Source organism: Trachurus trachurus, assembly GCF_905171665.1.
Source record: "Trachurus trachurus genome assembly, chromosome: 17".
NCBI lineage: Eukaryota > Metazoa > Chordata > Actinopteri > Carangiformes > Carangidae > Trachurus > Trachurus trachurus.
The window spans coordinates 120,632-140,116 of NC_139900.1; the positions used below are offsets into that span (position 1 = coordinate 120,632).

The following is a 19,485-nucleotide window of genomic DNA, read 5'->3' on the forward strand; positions in this document are numbered from 1 at the left end:
TCACTACTACACTATCTACACTACTACACTATCTACACTACATCACTATCTACACTACACTATCTACACTACATCACTACACTATCAGCTATCTCTCAGGCCGCCAGCGGCTTCTACACACAGGTCAGAAACATCTTCTACACTATCTACACTACACTATCATCACTACACTATCAGCTATCACTCAGGCCGCCAGTGGCTTCTACACACAGGTAGAGACAGCTGCTACACACCTTCTACATACCTTCTACACACCCTCTACACACCTTCTACACACCTTCTACACGCCCTCTACACACCTTCTACACGCCTTCTACACACCTTCTACAGGCCCTCTACACACCTTCTACACGCCCTCTACACACCCTCTACACGCCCTCTACACACCCTCTACACACCTTCTACTTGCCCTCTACACACCCTCTACACACCTTCTACACACCCTCTACACACCTTCTACACGCCTTCTACACACCCTCTACACACCTTCTACAGGCCCTCTACACACCCTCTACACACCTTCTACACGCCCTGGGTCTCATTCATGAAACGTGAGCAGCACGGATTTGAGTGTAAACCCTGAGCAGCGCAAATTTACGTGGATTTCCGCATTCATCAATCTTTTAGTAGTGCTGATTTTTTCGTGGCTACTCACAAAATCTACACCTGCTCCGGACTGTGTGTAGCGCTTGTGTACATTTAGGAATGCAAATAAATACTGCTTGTCACTGTTGAAAATTACAATTTTAATCCGTATTACTCTCTCTCATGTTCAAAATACGCCAACGCCTTTGAAACACGTAATTTTAACATGACAAACAATTAGAAATATTTGGAGAGAGAGACGTTTTAGGGATCGGACACGCACAAACACGTCAAGGCTCCATTTTATGATGATAATAATCTGATATAAAACCGGAAAAAACTTTTTTGTGTTGCTACACGCTCGGTGGGCGCACACTCAACCCTGCGCAGCAGCGCTTCGGCACCGGTTTGGATGGAGCTGTGACAGACGGCTGGTTCATCTCTAACAATATAACCTGCCTATATAACTTCATGTGTTGATACAACCACGCTCCTCTACAGCTGAGGCTGTGAAGAGCCTCCTCCCCCCGTCGCTGCTGTAGCTCTGTAGTTGTTGTTTTTTTTTTTTTCATGTTTCATATCGAACTATTCTGGCTTTACTTCTTAAACGGTTCTTTAATCGACCAAGGATAGGCCCACTTAATTCACTAAATCTGTTTCTTCCCTCCACGCCTTTGACCTGTCCCAGTCACACCACTACTAACATAACAGAAGAGAATTAAATATTTTTTCTGGACTCCACTTCACCCAAAATGACTTTGATCCGTGATCTCTCTTTTTTTCTCTCTCTCCCTCTTTCCTCGTTTGCGTCATGGCCGCAGGTGTACAGGAGGCACCTACCTCCTAATATGGTGGTCAGGATCTCCTTATATGGCTATTCATGTATGGAGATCTATGCTAATTGCTGATCACCGGGGGCGTGTTGTTAGTTTACGATGGGTTGGCATTCATGATCTTACACACGTGTTTACGATCAAATCTGAGTTTCCCGCACCGTTCATGAATCCGGAGTAGAGTTTTAGTAGAGTGACCTTTTATGTGCAAATCAACACACAGATTTACTCACGTTTCATGAATGAGACACGCCCTCTACACGCCTTCTACACACCTTCTACACGCCTTCTACACGCCTTCTACACGCCCTGTACACGCCCTCTACACACCTTCTACACGCCCTCTACACACCCTCTACACACCTTCTACATGCCCTCTACACACCTTCTACATGCCCTCTACACACCTTCTACACGCACTCTACACACCTTCTACATGCCCTCTACACACCTTCTACACGCACTCTACACACCTTCTACATGCCCTCTACACACCTTCTACATGCCCTCTACACACCTTCTACATGCCCTCTACACACCTTCTACACACCTTCTACATGCCCTCTACACACCTTCTACATGCCCTCTACACACCCTCTACACACCTTCTACACACCCTCTACACACCTTCTACACGCCTTCTACACACCCTCTACACACCTTCTACAGGCCCTCTACACACCTTCTACACGCCTTCTACACACCTTCTACACACCCTCTACACACCTTCTACACGCCTTCTACACACCTTCTACACACCCTCTACACACCTTCTACACGCCCTGTACACGCCCTCTACACGCACTCTACACACCTTCTACATGCCCTCTACACGCACTCTACACACCTTCTACACGCCCTCTACACGCCTTCTACACACCTTCTACACGCCTTCTACACACCTTCTACACGCCCTGTACACGCCCTCTACACACCCTCTACACACCTTCTACACACCCTCTACACACCTTCTACACGCCTTCTACACACCCTCTACACACCTTCTACACGCCTTCTACACACCTTCTACACGCCTTCTACACACCCTCTACACACCTTCTACACACCTTCTACACGCCTTCTACACACCCTCTACACACCTTCTACACACCTTCTACACACCTTCTACACGCCTTCTACACACCTTCTACACACCCTCTACACACCTTCTACACGCCTTCTACACACCTTCTACACGCCTTCTACACACCTTCTACACGCCTTCTACACACCTTCTACACGCCCTGTACACGCCTTCTACACACCTTCTACACACCTTCTACACGCCCTCTACACACCTTCTACACACCTTCTACACGCCCTGTACACACCTTCTACACACCTTCTACACGCCCTGTACACACCTTCTACACACCTTCTACACGCCTTCTACACACCTTCTACACGCCCTGTACACGCCTTCTACACACCTTCTACTACACACCTTCTACACGCCCTGTACACACCTTCTACACACCTTCTACACGCCCTGTACACACCTTCTACACACCTTCTACACACCTTCTACACACCTTCTACACGCCCTCTACACGCCTTCTACACACCTTCTACTACACACCTTCTACACACCCTCTACACGCCTTCTACACACCTTCTACATACCTTCTACACCTTCTACACACCTTCTACACGCCCTGTACACACCTTCTACACACCTTCTACACGCCCTGTACACACCTTCTACACACCTTCTACACGCCCTCTACACACCTTCTACACACCTTCTACACGCCCTGTACACACCTTCTACACACCTTCTACACGCCCTGTACACACCTTCTACACGCCTTCTACACACCTTCTACACGCCTTCTACACACCTTCTACACGCCCTGTACACACCTTCTACACTCCCTCTACACGCCTTCTACACACCTTCTACTACACACCTTCTACACACCCTCTACACGCCTTCTACACACCTTCTACATACCTTCTACACACCTTCTACACCTTCTACACCTCCTCTACACACCTTCTACACCTCCTCTACACACCTTCTACACCTTCTACACACCTTCTACATACCTTCTACACGCCTTCTACACACCTTCAACACGCCTTCTACACACCCTCTACACACCTTCTACACGCCTTCTACACACCCTCTACATGCCTTCTACACACCTTCTACACACCTTCTACACACCTTCTACACGCCCTCTACACACCCTCTACACACCTTCTACACACCTTCTACACCTTCTACACGCCTTCTACACACCTTCTACACCTTCTACACGCCTTCTACACCTTCTACACGCCTTCTACACACCTTCTACACGCCCTCTACACACCTTCTACACACCTTCTACACGCCTTCTACACACCTTCTACACACCTTCTACACGCCTTCTACACACCTTCTACACACCTTCTACACCTTCTACACCTTCTACACACCTTCTACACCTTCTACACGCCTTCTACACACCTTCTACACCCTCTACACACCTTCTACACGCCCTCTACACACCTTCTACACACCTTCTACACACCTTCTACACCTTCTACACGCCTTCTACACACCTTCTACACGCCTTCTACACACCTTCTACACGCCTTCTACACACCTTCTACACACCTTCTACACCTTCTACACGCCTTCTACACACCTTCTACACGCCTTCTACACACCTTCTACACACCTTCTACACCTTCTACACACCTTCTACACACCTTCTACACCCTCTACACACCTTCTACACGCCCTCTACACACCTTCTACACGCCTTCTACACACCTTCTACACACCTTCTACACACCTTCTACACACCTTCTACACCTTCTACACACCTTCTACACCTTCTACACGCCTTCTACAAGCCTTCTACACACCTCTACACGCTTATCACTACACTATCTACACTACACAATCTACCCTAGACTATCATCTATCACGCAGGTAGAACAGAGTCTTCTACATGCCGGTGAGAGCAGCTGCTTTCAGACGTCTTCGGGCCCATTCACATGAAGCGCTTTGAAAAACGCGTGCAAAACGCCAGCTGGAGTGTTTTGCACGCGTTTTTCAAAGCGCTTATGAGCTGTGCACCGTGTTCAACGTGGACCTTTGTCCTGTTGGTCTAGATGTGAACTCTAACTCTAACTCTGTGTCTCTGCAGCTGCTTCAGGAGCTGTGCACCGTGTTCAACGTGGACCTTCGTCCTGTCGGTTTAGATGTGAACTCTAACTCTAACTCTCTGTCTCTGCAGCTGCTGCAGGAGCTGTGCACCGTGTTCAACGTGGACCTTCGTCCTGTCGGTTTAGATGTGAACTCTAACTCTAACTCTCTGTCTCTGCAGCTGCTGCAGGAGCTGTGCACCGTGTTCAACGTGGACCTTCGTCCTGTCGGTCTAGATGTGAACTCTAACTCTAACTCTTAACTCTAACTCTGTCCTCTGTGCAGCTGCTGCAGGAGCTGTGCACCGTGTTCAACGTGGACCTCCCCTGTCGGGTGAAGTCGTCTCAGCTCGGCATCATCAGCAACCAGCAGAGCAGCAGCGGCGCCATCGTCACGCCGCAGCCCAGCTCCTGCTCCTACATCTGCCAGCACTGCCTCGTGCACCTCGGGGACATTGGTGAGGACGCCTTCTCCTTAGATAGACGGTTTATAGACTTCCTGTCTGATAAGAAACAACCAATCAGCTGTTGGTCCTAGAGCCGTTCACGACTTCTCCTTAGCTAGATGGTTCATGTTTAGACTTCCTGTCTGATAGGAAACGGACAGAAACAACCAATCAGCTGTCTGTCTGTCCCCGGTGACATCACCATGTCTGTTCTCTGTGTTTCAGCGCGGTACCGTAACCAGACCAGCCAGGCCGAGTCCTACTACAGACACGCCGCCCAGCTCGTCCCCTCCAACGGTGAGTCGTCACGGCAACGTCATGATGCAACAACTCATTTCACAACAGAGTCAATGTGTCAAAACTGTAGGATTCATTTATTTACCAGGTGGTGAAATAGTTTCCCCACGTTTCCCTGACCTAAAATCAAATACAGTCAAATACAATCACATTACTAACGATACACACAAAATACTTGAAGTATCTATTAATATTAGACCAATTATTGATCCTCCAGGGGAAAAGTTTAAAATATTTAAGTCATTAATCGTCATCTAAACCAAATGACAGAAGTTTTTAACTATGTAACATCTGTCATCTTCATGCTGAAACTGAAACTAAAAACAAATTGACCTCACGCTGTAAAACCATTTCCATCAGAAGAGTATATACATATATATAACATAACGTTAAGTGAACGATGTTTAACTTGTCACGTTGCACTGAAAGACGTGTAATAAAATAAAACACAATTAATTACAAATGACACGGTAACATTTAACTTCCTACCAGTTCAGTGTAACTTTAGGTAAATTGACACTAAGGTAATTGAACCCAGTTACTGTGCATTTAGCTTTACTCTGTGCACGCAGCCTGGTTGAGTCCTGTAGAGCTGCTACTTTACCTTTAGGAGCCTTTAGCATTAATGAGCCGTAGTTGTTGTGTTATGGTTGTGTTGCTGTGTTGTTGTGTGTCTTCAGGTCAGCCCTACAACCAGCTGGCCATCCTGGCGTCCTCTAAAGGCGACCACCTCACCACCGTCTTCTACTACTGCCGCAGCATCGCCGTCAAGTTCCCCTTCCCCGCCGCCTCCACCAACCTGCAGAAGGCGCTGTCCAAGGCTCTGGAGAGGTAACCCTAACCCTTCTGTCGTCATGACAACGCCTCACTGAGCTCTGCCCTCAGCCGCCTGACGTGTCCCTCTCTGTCTTCTCTGTGTCTTCTTCTCTGTGCAGCCGCGAGGAGCTGAAGGCCAAGTGGAGCGTGTCAGACTTCATCAAGGCCTTCATCAAGTTCCACGGCCACGTCTACCTGAGCAAGAGTCTGGACAAGCTGGAGGCTCTGAGGGACAAGCTGGAGGACCACTTCCAGGTACCGCGCTGCCGCACACGTCTCCACGGCAACCACCGTCATTCTCATACCATAATAACCACCGTCCAGAGCTACAGCTGTTCTCATTCTAGATAGATAGATAGACATACTTAATTGACAACATACAGAATGTTTTAAAAACAGTAAAACATACGTTGTTAGAGCTATGGCTGTTCCCATTCTCATACCAATCGGGGGGGGGGGGGTTGACGGCGGCGACGACACAGCAGAACGATCCTGTGTAGGAGTTGTCCATGGTTACTTAAACGAAAGTCTCTTGAATAGGCTATCAAACGAAGACAAATACGGACTGTGGAAGTTTGAATACGGTGGTTAGATACAGAAGTTATCATGACGTGAACCGTAGCCTATGTTCCGGTGAAAAAAAAAAAAAAAGGAAGAAAAAAAGATGTTGATTCGTAGGGGTGGGCAAAAATATCGATATGGCAATATATAATTTTTTTTTTCATATAATAAATCATGTTTCAGACGTAAATCCAGTACGACTTCCGCACCTCTGCTCCGCGAGGTGTCACTGTGCTGCTGCCTCAGACAGTGTGTTGTTCATGCAGATATGTTGTTGTAACTTGAACTTGTATAAAATGGCATGGATAATGTGAATTACATTGTTTTGACTCAGTTTGTCATAAATTATCACTATCATCTGATGTACACAACTCGGATTTTAAGATGCATAATGCCTTTTACATTTTCAGTGAACTATGTAGAATATCGTAGAATATCGCAAAATTTGGATACCGCAATATCATATCGTATCGTGACTCAAGTATCGTGATGCGTATCGTATCGTGAAGTCCTTGGCAATGCCCACCCCTATTGATTCGGTATTGCTTTTTTATTTCTGATGACACACTGGTGTTGCTATCAGGAGGGAAAGATGGTGTTGGTCTGTGGTGCTGTGGTTACACTGTCTGACCATGTGTGTGTGTGTGTGTGTAGAGGCTGGTGCTGCAGAGAGCCTTCAGCTCCCAGCAGCTGGTCCACATCACCGTCATCAACCTGTTTGAGCTGCATCACCTCAGAGAGCTGACGGCCGACGGAGCAGAGCAGAGCTACAGCGGAGAGCAGCAGCTCGGCTGGTCTCAGCTGTTAGGACTCTACAGTAAGATACTACACAACTACACAACTACACACACACAGACACACACCTCTACACACACACAGACACACCTCTACACACCTCTACACACACAGACACACACAGCATCACCTCAGAGAGCCGACGGAGCAGAGCAGAGCTACAGCGGAGAGCAGCAGCTCGGCTGGTCGCAGCTGTTAGGACTCTACAGTAAGATACACACACTACACACACACAGACACACAACTACACACACCTCTACACACAGACACACACACAAACAAACAAACACACACACTCAGGCTGTTCAGGCCTGTGTCGTCCCTCTCTCTGATTGGCCGCGGTGACTTCCTGTCCCTCTCTCTGATTGGCCGCGGTGACTTCCTGTCCCTCTCTCTGATTGGCCGCGGTGACTTCCTGTCCCTCTCTCTGATTGGCCGCTGTGACTTCCTGTCCTCTCTCTGATTGGCCGCTGTGTGACTTCCTGTCCTCTCTCTGATTGGCCGCTGTGTGACTTCCTGTCCCTCTCTCTGATTGGCCGCTGTGACTTCCTGTCCCTCTCTCTGATTGGCCGCTGTGTGACTTCCTGTCCCTCTCTCTGATTGGCCGCTGTGACTTCCTGTCCCTCTCTCTGATTGGCCGCTGTGTGACTTCCTGTCCCTCTCTCTGATTGGCCGCTGTGACTTCCTGTCTCCTCAGTGTCGTTCCTGGGCGCCATGTGCGGCCGCGTGCTGCTGAGCCGTCGCCGGGGGGAGGAGCTTGTGGGGGCGTGTCCTCTTCCCGCCATCAAGGTGTCTCTGGATTGGCTGAAGCTGCGGCCCAGCGTCTTCCAGGAAGCCGCCGTCGACCAGCGCCAGCAGTGAGTCTGACTCCTTAAAAAAAGTTGTTTTTTTAAATGGGGGGAAAAAAAGTTACACAATTTCTAGGAAAAAATGGTAAAATTTCTCAAAATAAGTTTTAAAAATTCCCCCCAAAAAATCCTGAAAAATGTTTTTTTTTTTTTTTTATGGAAAAGTGCTCCAAAAAAGTTACAAAATTTATAAAATTTCTCAAAAAAGTAAAAGAAAAAAAAAAATTCTGAAAAAAGTTTTTTTAAAAATCTAGAAAATATGGAACATTTCAAGAAAAAAAAAAGAAATCCTAGAAATAGTGGTGAAATTTAAAAAAAAAAAGTCCTCGGACCCAGTTTGAAACCAGTGTTTTACATCGTGTCCTATGTTTTAATGGAGGTGTTTGTTTACACCTCGCGGCCGTTAGCCACCGTTAGCCGCCGTGAGTGACTTCCTGTCTGACTGTGACTCGTCTCTCTCTCTCTCTCTGTCTCAGCGTCTGGCCGTGGTTCGTCTCCGTCCTCAACAGCTTCCAGCCGCGAGACGACGACGCCTCACGCTGCTCAGGTAGGACAGACGCCTCACGCTGCTCAGGTAGGACGCTCTGTCACCGCCGTGTGGCTACGGGTAGGAAGAGCCTCGCATCACCAGGCTCTTCAGAGAGGAGAAGAACCTGGTGACTGTTAAAGGGCAGCTTCGGTTTTTTTCAACCTGGGCCCTGTTTTCATATGTTTTTCTGTGTATGTGAGTGATGGATAATACTTTTATTGAGGTGGCTGCAGTATTGAGCCGGGCAGGCAGCCTGCAGCCCATAATACTCTTCAACCGGGCAGGCAGCCTGCAGCCCAGCTAACACTCTACCACGGGGCAAGTGCCTCCCGTCAAAGTTCGCCCTATAAACAGGCATTTGTTTCCTCCACAGCCACGCCGCTGCCCGAGGAGTTTGAGCTGCAGGGCTTCCTGGCGCTGCGTCCTGCTCTCAGGTACGAGTCTCTACGACCGTCCATCTTCTGTCCCCGTGTCCCCGTGTCCCCGTGTCCCCGTGTCCCCGTGTCCCCGTGTCCCCGTGTCCTCGTGTCCCTAACCCTCTCTCCTCCTGTTGCAGGTCTCTGGACTTCACCAAAGGACACCAGGGGATCCTGGTGGACAGGGACGGACTGCCCGTCCTCGCACGCCACCAGAGACTCGTCAGTCTGGGGAAGTGGCTGGCCGACACCCAGCCGGGGTGAGTACGACAGTTAGAGGACAGATAGACAGTTAGAGGACAGACAGACAGACAGTTAGAGGACAGATAGACAGTTAGAGGACAGATAGACAGTTAGAGGACAGATAGACAGACAGTTAGAGGACAGATAGACAGTTAGAGGACAGAGAGACAGACAGTTAGAGGACAGATAGACAGTTAGAGGACAGATAGACAGTTAGAGGACAGAGAGACAGACAGGTAGAGGACAGACAGGTAGAGGACAGACAGGTAGAGGACAGACAGGTAGAGGACAGACAGGTAGAGGACAGATAGACAGTTAGAGGACAGAGAGACAGACAGTTAGAGGACAGACAGGTAGAGGACAGATAGACAGTTAGAGGACAGAGAGACAGACAGTTAGAGGACAGACAGGTAGAGGACAGATAGACAGTTAGAGGACAGAGAGACAGACAGGTAGAGGACAGATAGACAGTTAGAGGACAGAGAGACAGACAGTTAGAGGACAGACAGGTAGAGGACAGATAGACAGTTAGAGGACAGAGAGACAGACAGTTAGAGGACAGACAGTTAGAGGACAGACAGGTAGAGGACAGACAGGTAGAGGACAGAGAGACAGACAGTTAGAGGACAGAGAGACAGACAGTTAGAGGACAGACAGGTAGAGGACAGAGAGACAGACAGTTAGAGGACAGACAGTTAGAGGACAGAGAGACAGACAGTTAGAGGACAGACAGTTAGAGGACAGACAGGTAGAGGACAGACAGGTAGAGGACAGAGAGACAGACAGTTAGAGGACAGAGAGACAGACAGTTAGAGGACAGACAGGTAGAGGACAGACAGTTAGAGGACAGAGAGACAGACAGTTAGAGGACAGACAGGTAGAGGACAGACAGTTAGAGGACAGACAGGTAGAGGACAGATAGCACGGCACCAGAGACTCGTCAGTCTGGGGAAGTGGCTGGCCGACACCCAGCCGGGGTGAGTACGACAGTTATGGCGCATTTCCACTACCTCGGCTCGGATCAGCTCGGCTCGGCTCGGCTCGGTTGTGTTTCCATTACAACTCAGTATCACTTGGTGCCTCTTCGACGTGGGCGGGGTCGTCATAATACGGCTGCGCGAAACCGAAACCCTTTGGTTCCGTGTGGAGCCGTCGAGCTCCCTCTGAATCCTTTCTTCGGCAACCAGAGTCAGGAAGGTCTGGACCTCCTCCACCGACCAAGGAGAGGATTTCTCCTGAGAAGCCTCTGGTGTTCCAAGTCAAACAGCTACAAACTGAAGCAGTAGAAAGTGGTGTCTTGTCTTGAGTCTTGTTTTTATTTACATTCTAGTCGGTTGTCGCACGGTTATGACGCTTCCAGTGACGACAATCAGTGGAGGGCAGTCGGCTGACGTCACGTTTTAGTAACGCTTCGGCTCGCTTGGAACCAGGGCTGAGGTGATACCAGAAGTACCTGGTTGCAGGTACTGCGTGCTAGTGGAAACACGCAAATAGCGCGCCGAACCGAGCCGAACCGAGCCGAAGCGCACTAGTGGAAACACGCAAATAGCGCGCCGAACCGAGCCGAAGCGCACTAGTGGAAACGCGCCATTAGAGGACAGACAGACACCAGAGACTCGTCAGTCTGGGGAAGTGGCTGGCCGACACCCAGCCGGGGTGAGTAGGACAGACAGGTAGAGGACAGACAGACAGGTAGAGGACAGAGAGACAGTTAGAGGACAGAGAGACAGATAGAGGACAGATAGATGTAGAATGTGTCTTATAGAAGAGAAACATTTCAGCACCGCCAACTCGGACTGGCATCATCAGAACAGACATCCTGTGGTTTTCAGCCTCCTTTCATATTTATATTTTCCCATTTTCCCATATTTAATATTTTCACATTATCTAAGTTTACATTAGTTTGTGGAGTCTAAATTGAAATCACAAGAGAGTGATTTCCTGGTCCTTTATTTTGAAAAACCCTTTTCCAGGTTGATTCGGTGCAGCGCGAGCGAGGACGGGCTGCTCCTCTTCCTCACCGACATCGCTGAGCGCGCCGTAGAGGAGCCGCCGCAGCAGGAGAAGGAGGCGCCGGTGCTGCAGGAGTCGTCCAACGGCGCCGAGCAGCAGACGCCCGGCGGCGGCGACGGTAACGGGAACTCGAACTCGGGCCTCAAGTCGGTGCTGTCGGCCGGGAAGACGCAGCAGAGCTCCTGGCCCGACAGCGGCGGCAGCGACCGGCCCGTCGTCACCTTCAAGGTAGGGATGTAGGGATGGGCATTTGAAGACATCTTTTTGATCCATCTTCGGGAAAATTAACCATCAATTATCGATTAATTGTTAATATTAATATTACAGGGTTCTTACGGATCCTTAAAAAGTCTTAAAAGGCATTGAATTCATTAATCTAAAAACAAGGCCTTAATTGGCATTAAAATGTCTTAAATCAATTTTTCAAACGTCTTTAAAATGTTAACACATGGTAAGTGGTATTTTATGATTATAATTAGTCTCAAATCTCAAAATAATTGGTAACATTCCGACATAGAGAAGTAAGTGGCGGCCGTCAACGCTAAATTTCTTACCGCCACCAGCTCCCGAGTCAGTGTTTTTTTTTTTTCAGACTTTTTATGCATTTATTTTGAAAGGACAGCTGGAAAGAGACACAATCCAATGTTCATGTAGCAGTCACTTTACCTTGGAAGTGGGTAAAATTGTCCCTAACCCTATGTAATTGATGTGGTGTTTTTTTTTGTTTTGTTTTCTGCATTTCTGTTTAATTATGAAGTCGGTCTTAAATTTCATTTCAAGTGGCTTTAAAAAAGTCTTTAAAAGTCTTAAATTTAACTTGGCTTAAGCTGTAGGAACCCTGTTAACGATCAATAACGGATCATCGATTAATCATGCCCATCCCATCATACTTCAAGGAGAACATCAAACCCCGCGAGCAGAGCCGCGAGCAGAGCCGCGAGCCCGCCAGGGGCCACCACCAGAAGGACGGCGGCGGTAAAGAGCGCAGCAAGGACTCGGCCAAAGGGAACGGGGCTGCTGGGAAAGGAGAGCTGAAGAGAGACGGCAAGAGGAAGAGCGAGATGAAGAAAACCACTCACGAGAAAACGACTGACGCTGGAAAACAGGTACGGACACAAGAGATGGTGATGATGATGATGATGATTAGAGCTGCAACAATTAAACAATAATCGATTAATAAATTAATCATCAACTATTCTGATAATCTAATAATCAGTTTGAGTCCAGATTCCAACCGAGGGATCCCTCCTCTGTTGCTCACCCTGAGCTTTCTCCTGGTTTTCCCTGTTAAAAGGGTTTTCCATGGAGTTTTTCCTCAGTGGAAGTGAGGGTCTAAGGACAGAGGATGTTGTTATGATGGGATGGGATTTACTGTTTTTAAAAACGGGCTATAATAAAATTCCCTTGCCTTGCCTTTTGTACCTGTCTGAAAAATCCAAATAAAAATATTTGAAATTAAATAATCAACAAATGAATCGATAATGAAAGTAATCGTTAGTTGCAGCCGTAGTGATGCTGCTGACCAGGTGTGACTCTTCCTCCTCCTCCTCCTCTTCCTCCTCCAGGTGAAGGCCCAGACGGAGCTGAGGAAGACTCCGGTGTCTGAGATGAAGAAGACACCACCAGTCACTCAGACTCAAACCACCTGCTCCTCCCAGTTCATCCCCATCCACCACCCGGGAGCCTTCCCCCCGCTGCCCAGCAGACCTGGTAACCACACACACACACACACACACACAGAGACACACACACACTCACTCATGACGACAGCCTCCCACCACCAGGTGGCGCTGCAGCCTGGACTTGTTGTCATAGAGCGCTGTAAAAGAGAGTAAGGACAGCATTGGTCCAATGGCAGCGCCTCCTGGTGGAGGAATATGGGTTTTACAAAAGAACTGACATCTCTGCATTGTTGGTGAATGAGCAGTGTGTTGTTTTCAATAATTTAAGGACATTTATAGATCACCCACGTTAATAGCATCATTGAGGATCCTTTACAGATAAACATTAACACATAGGAGAGTAAAAAAAAACAGTTGTCTACATGAATGTTTCTTTTTTTTTTTTATTTATCTACGTACATGAACAAAGAACATGAGATCGTCATGGGTGGTACAGTTATAAACAAAATATTCTATTACACATACATACATACACATACATCATATTCAAATGTCACACTATTCAAGGTGCATATTCAATCCATTTTTCCCAGCGTTCCATACACTTCTCCAACTGAAGTCTTAAAACAAAAGTAAGTCTCTCCATACAGTAAATTTCGTGAATGATCCCGAGCCACTGGATCAGTGTTGGAGGATCTGGTTGCAACCACTTTCTGGTTATGGCTTTCCTACCACTTGCCAGAAGAATCTTCAACAAGTACCTGTCCTTATGCAAGACTGTTTTTGGAGTTTTACCGAGATATAAAATAACAAAAGAAAAATCTAAATCCACCCCTATTATTTTATTTATCTCGGTTGACACCTCCTTCCAAAATAACTGGATTTTCGGACAGGCCCAAAAAACATGAAAATGGTTAGCCATAGGGGTTCCACATTGTCTCCAACAAAAGCCTCGGCTCTGTGTGCCTGTTCGTAGTGCTGTTAATTTAGGAGTTATGAAAAATCTCACTACATTCTTCCAGCCGAACTCTCTTAAAGATCTCGAATTTGCAGTGGTCGCTTGTGTCTCACATATTTCTATCCAGGTCTCTTCTGATATTTGTGTTTCTGACTCCTTCTCCCATTTTTGTTTAATGTATAACGTAGAGTGATTCTTAGAAGCTTGTATACTTCCGTATATTCTTGAGACCAACTTTTTATTATCTTTCTTTTTATATGCCTCATGAAATATAGAAATTAAATTGTATTCCTTCTCCTCCTTGATTTGTAATTTTTTATTATAATAGTCTCTGACTTGCAGGTATCTATGAAAGTCCTGCTTCTCCAGTCCAAATGTGGCTGAAATTGACTCATAACTCTGAAATTTACTGTTTGAGATGAGGGAACAAAAGGACGTGATCCCTCTCCTAACCCACTGTTTAAAGCCCCCGTCCAATCTAGCAGGTTCAAATTCTGGATCATATGCTATCCAATTCAAGACTCTAACCTGTTTCTCTATTTGTAACTTCCTCAAAACCTTAAACCATAGTTTCAGAGTGAATACAGTCCATTGATTCAAGCTGTTATAATATTTTTCTGCTTGGTTTTTGTTTCCTATTATAGATTGTATTGGAATTTTTAACTGTGTAGTTTCCAAGCATTTCCATTTAGATTCATAATTTGGAGAGCACCAGTATACTAAGGGTTTCAACTGTGCAGCATAATAATAATCCTGTAAACATGGTAAAGCTCTCCCTCCCTTCTCTTTTTTTAGCTGCAGAGTCTTGAACTGAACCCTAGGTCTTCTACTGTTCCAAATGAACCTTGAGATCCAGGCATTCCACTCATCAAATTGTTTTTGGGGTACCTCTAGAGGCAGAGACTGGAAGAGATAAAGAAGCCGTGGCAACACGTTCATTTTAATGATTTCTATTCTATTACTCATATCCAGTGGGAGGAGGGTCCATCTAGAAATATCAGATTTTATCTCTTTATTAATGGGGCCGTAGTTATTTTCAAAAAGTTTTGACATATCTTTAGTAAGGTTTATTCCTAAATATTTTATTTTGGACGAGTCCCATTTAAAATTGTATTTCCCTTTAATATCTGGGTGGGGAATATAGTTAAATGTGAGGGTTTGGGTTTTTTGGATATTAAGCTTATACCCAGAGTATAAATTATATTTTTTTAGCAGGGACATCAATTTAGGGATGCTCGAATCTGGGCTTGTAATAAAAAGCAAAACATCATCCGCGAACATACAAATCTTATGTTCTTCTCCTCTAATCATAGTCCCCTTTATCCCAGAGTCCTCTCTAATTGCTTGAGCGAGGGGCTCAATAAATAATGCGAATAGGGTCGGACTCAGGGGACAGCCTTGGCGTGTCCCTCTTTCCAAATGAATAGTTTGCGACAGGTGTCCATTCACCCTGATCCTGGCCGTTGGAGTAAAGTATAGCGCTCTAATACATTTAATAAAACCATCTTTGAAGCCAAATCTTGCAAGTACCCTGTATAAATATTCCCAACCCACCGAGTCAAATGCCTTTTCAGCATCTAGGCTGACTAACATTGCACTGATATTTTCTGATGTAATAAGACTCACCACCTGTAGTGTTCTCCTTAAATTATCCTGTGTCTGTCTGTTTAATACAAAGCCTGTTTGGTCCAAATCAACCAGCTCAGGGACAATGGACTCCAGTCTCCTAGATAGGATTGAAGCAAATAATTTATAGTCTACATTTAAGACTGATATTGGTCTGTATGAGCTGCATTCATTTTTATCTTTTCCTTCTTTCAGGATGATAGAGATAACTGCTTCCTTCCATGATTGGGGGGCTTCTCCTGTTCTCAGTGTATGGTTGAAACAATTAAGCAGAACAGGTGTTATCTGTTGTTTAAATGTTTTATACCACTCAGACGGATAGCCGTCCGAACCTGGAGCCTTATTAGCTTTCAATCTCGAAATGGCTTTGTTCAGTTCTTCTGCTGTTATCTCAGCCATAATTTCTTTATTTTGTTGTTCTCCTATAGATGGTAAATCTAGTGAACTTAGAAAAGTATCTATTGTTGTAATATCTACCATGGCCGGTTGGTTATATAGTTCTTTATAATATAGTTCGAAAGCATGTTCTATGTCCTCTGATTCATTGCAAACCTTTTGTGTCTTGGGGTTTCTAATCTTATAAATCATATTTTTCCCACGTTGTTTTCGAATCCTCCAAGAAAGTAGTTTCATTGCCCTATGCCCTGTCTCATAATACTTTTGTTTGGTAAATTTAAGTTGTTTTTCAATTTCTTCATCATATATGCCATTTATATCCTGTTTAATTTTGTTTATTTTAATTAATATTTGTGGATCTCTTTGTTCCATGTGTCTAGTTTCTAATGACTTCATTTCCGCTTGTAGTTCCACAAGTCTTCTCTGTTTTTCCTTTTTACGAAAAGCTGTGAGGGCAATAATTTTGCCTCTAACAACTGCCTTTGCTGCGTCCCATAAAGTATTTGGAGACACCTCCCCATTATCATTATTTTGTAAATATGTTTCAAATTCCTGTTGAATCTGTTTCTGCACCGTTTTGTCATTTAAAATGCTCGTATTGAGTCTCCAAAGTGTATTTTTCCGTTGCTTAGTTAGGTGTAGGGTTAGGTACACCCCTGAGTGATCAGATACATCTCTAATCCCTATTTTACAATCCCTGACTCTGTGCCAGTCTGATTTATACATAAACAAATAATCAATTCGTGAATATACAGAGTGACACGGGGAATAATATGTGAATTGTTTTTCTCCTGGATGAGACTCTCTCCACACGTCAATCAGACCCAGCTCTGTAAGCATCCTCTGGACTAGAACGGCATTAGGACTTTTCTTTTGGCGCTGATTAGATGTATCTAATTTTGGTTGCAGTTGGACATTAAGATCACCACCACAAATTAGAATTCCTTGTGTTTCCAAAACTATCAATTCAAATAATTTTTTGAAAAACATTTTTTTGCTCCCTGGGGGGGCATACACATTAAGTAGAGTTACTTCTTCATTGTCTAATTTACCCTTTACTAAAACAAATCTCCCTTCCTTGTCTTTCACTTCTGAAATAAATTCAAAATTTACTGCATTAGGGATCAGTAGTCTACATGAATGTTTCAATCTACATTTTGTAATAAACAAATCATAAGTATAATTTGATATGACCAAGACACCTAAAAACAAAAACACGGCCGTTTTCATCAATTTACCAGCAAGTGGGCAACACACATACATTGGAGTGAATGGGTTTTCTGGGCGCTTTTGCAATACCCATATCCTGCCACTAGGGGCGCAAAACCCTTAAACCCTTAAACCCTTAAACCCCTTAAACCCTTAAACCCTTAAACCCTTACCACGGGAGTCAATGGTGGTGTTGTTACTCTCTTTTACAGTGCTCTAGATGTCATGTGAGCCTGAGTTTAACCTCTGTCTCCTGATTGGTTCCTGCAGGCTTCCCGCCCTCGGCCTACGTGATTCCTCCTCCCGTGGCATTCCCGGGGCTCCAGGTGAACCCGGGCTTCACCTTCTCCGCCGGCGTGTCGGTGCCGGGTGCTTTCCTGCAGCCGGCTGTGCACTCGCCGGCCGCCACGCAGGTCACGGCCGGGAAGCAGTCGCACATTCCCTACAGCCAGCAGCGGCCGTCGGGCCCCGGGCCGGGGGGGCCGCCGGGCCCCATGAGCCAGACGGCGCCGGGCCAGGCGGCGTCCCAGCAGGCCTTGCAGCAGTCGGTGCAGCTGCAGGTGCAGGCCATGAGCCAGCAGCAGCAGCAGTCGCCCACCAAGCCGCCGGGGGGGCTGGGCAAGAGCCCGCCGCACCCGGGGCTGCAGCAGGTCAGTGTGTGTGTGTCTGTGTGTGTGTGTGTGTGTGTGTCTGTGTGTGTGTGTGTGTCTGTGTGTGTGTGTGTGTGTGTGTGAGGCCTCAGTGTGCTGAACTCGGCCCTCTAGTGCAGTGGTTCTTAAAGGTGCCTGTAAGAATGTGGCCAAAAACAGTTACTGCAGTCAAATTCAAAACACAGCGATCTGGTTTTTCCTCCCAGCCGTAGCAGCAGCTCAGTGGACCAGACTGAGGCTGAAATGCCACTGAAGCTGCCGTGACTGGGAGAGAGCGCTAGGTGGCGCAACATGCCAACACGTAAATTCAAAACATAAACATGATTTGCAGTCTGCAAAAAAAGATTTTTAATGTGAATACTCTGGCTGTACTATTGTTGTTGGTGAGTTCATCATGTTATATGAACATTATTCCTGAGTCTCTGTGACATATTAGGAGGATTTTACGGCCAGTTGCTTTAGATTTCTTACTGTACCTTTAACGTGGCTCCGGGGGGGGGGGGGGTTCAAGGGGCTCCACAACCATCCATCCGTTATCCACCGCTTTATCCGGTCCGGGTTGCAGGGGCAGCAGTTGGAGCAGGGATCCCCAGACTTCCCTCTCCCCAGACACTTCCTCCAGCTCTTCCGAGAGGATCCAAAGGCGTTCCCAGGCCAGCAGAGTGTCTTCCTCTGGGCCTCCTCCCGATGGGACATGAACACCTCTACTCCGAGCTCCTCCCGGGTGACAGAGCTCCTCCCCCTCTCTCTAAGGGAGCGCCCCGCAGCTCATTTCGGCCGCTTGTATCCGGGATCCAGTTCTTTCAGTCATGACCCAGAGTTCATGACCATAGGTGAGGGTGGGAATGTAGACTGACCGGTAAATCGAGAGCTTTGCCTTTCGGCTCAGCTCCTTCTTCACCACGACGGACCGATACAATGACCGCATTACTGCGGCCGCCGCACCGATCCGCCTGTCGATCTCGCGCTCCGTTCTTCCCTCACTCGTGAACAAGACCCCAAGATACTGAAACTCCTCCACCTGAGGCAGGAACTCTCCCCCGACCTGGAGGGTGCAAACCACCTTCTTCTGGTCGAGAACCACGGCCTCGGACTTAGAGGTGCTGATTCTCATCCCAGCTGCTTTACACTCGGCTGCAAACCGCCCCAGTGCATGCTGAAGGTCCTGGCTCGAGGGAGCCAACAAGACCACATCATCTGCAAAAAGCAGAGATGAAATCAAGTGGCTCCCGAACCGTACCCCCTCCGGCACTTGGCTGCACCTAGAAATTCTGTCCATAAAAATAATGAACAGAACCGGTGACAAAGGGCAGCCCTGCCGGAGTCCAACACGCACCGGGAACAGGTCTGACTTACTGCCGGTGTAGGTACCAGATTGGCTCGGGGTCCTGCACTTGCAGATGACGTCGCGCATGTCACAAATCGTGATTGGTTGAAGCTCGGAAAGTTGGAGGAAACCATGGAAACACAAAATGTTCGGCAAAACTGGCTCGTGGTTGGA

General features: G+C 46.9%; 1 protein-coding gene across 1 annotated transcript in view; it reads left to right on the forward strand.

Moving 5' to 3' along the window:
- smg7 (SMG7 nonsense mediated mRNA decay factor) overlaps positions 1-19,485 on the forward strand; it is a 48,152-nt gene that overhangs the window by 15,218 nt on the left and 13,449 nt on the right. The window contains exons 5-17 of the mRNA XM_083991678.1: positions 4,846-5,017; positions 5,231-5,302; positions 5,983-6,133; positions 6,238-6,373; positions 7,334-7,496; positions 8,172-8,331; positions 8,799-8,869; positions 9,225-9,285; positions 9,408-9,527; positions 11,484-11,751; positions 12,420-12,629; positions 13,089-13,233; positions 17,605-17,984. Of these exons, the coding sequence (XP_083847804.1) occupies positions 4,846-5,017; positions 5,231-5,302; positions 5,983-6,133; positions 6,238-6,373; positions 7,334-7,496; positions 8,172-8,331; positions 8,799-8,869; positions 9,225-9,285; positions 9,408-9,527; positions 11,484-11,751; positions 12,420-12,629; positions 13,089-13,233; positions 17,605-17,984 (2,109 nt within the window). The remainder of the gene's footprint in view (positions 1-4,845; positions 5,018-5,230; positions 5,303-5,982; positions 6,134-6,237; positions 6,374-7,333; positions 7,497-8,171; positions 8,332-8,798; positions 8,870-9,224; positions 9,286-9,407; positions 9,528-11,483; positions 11,752-12,419; positions 12,630-13,088; positions 13,234-17,604; positions 17,985-19,485) is intronic.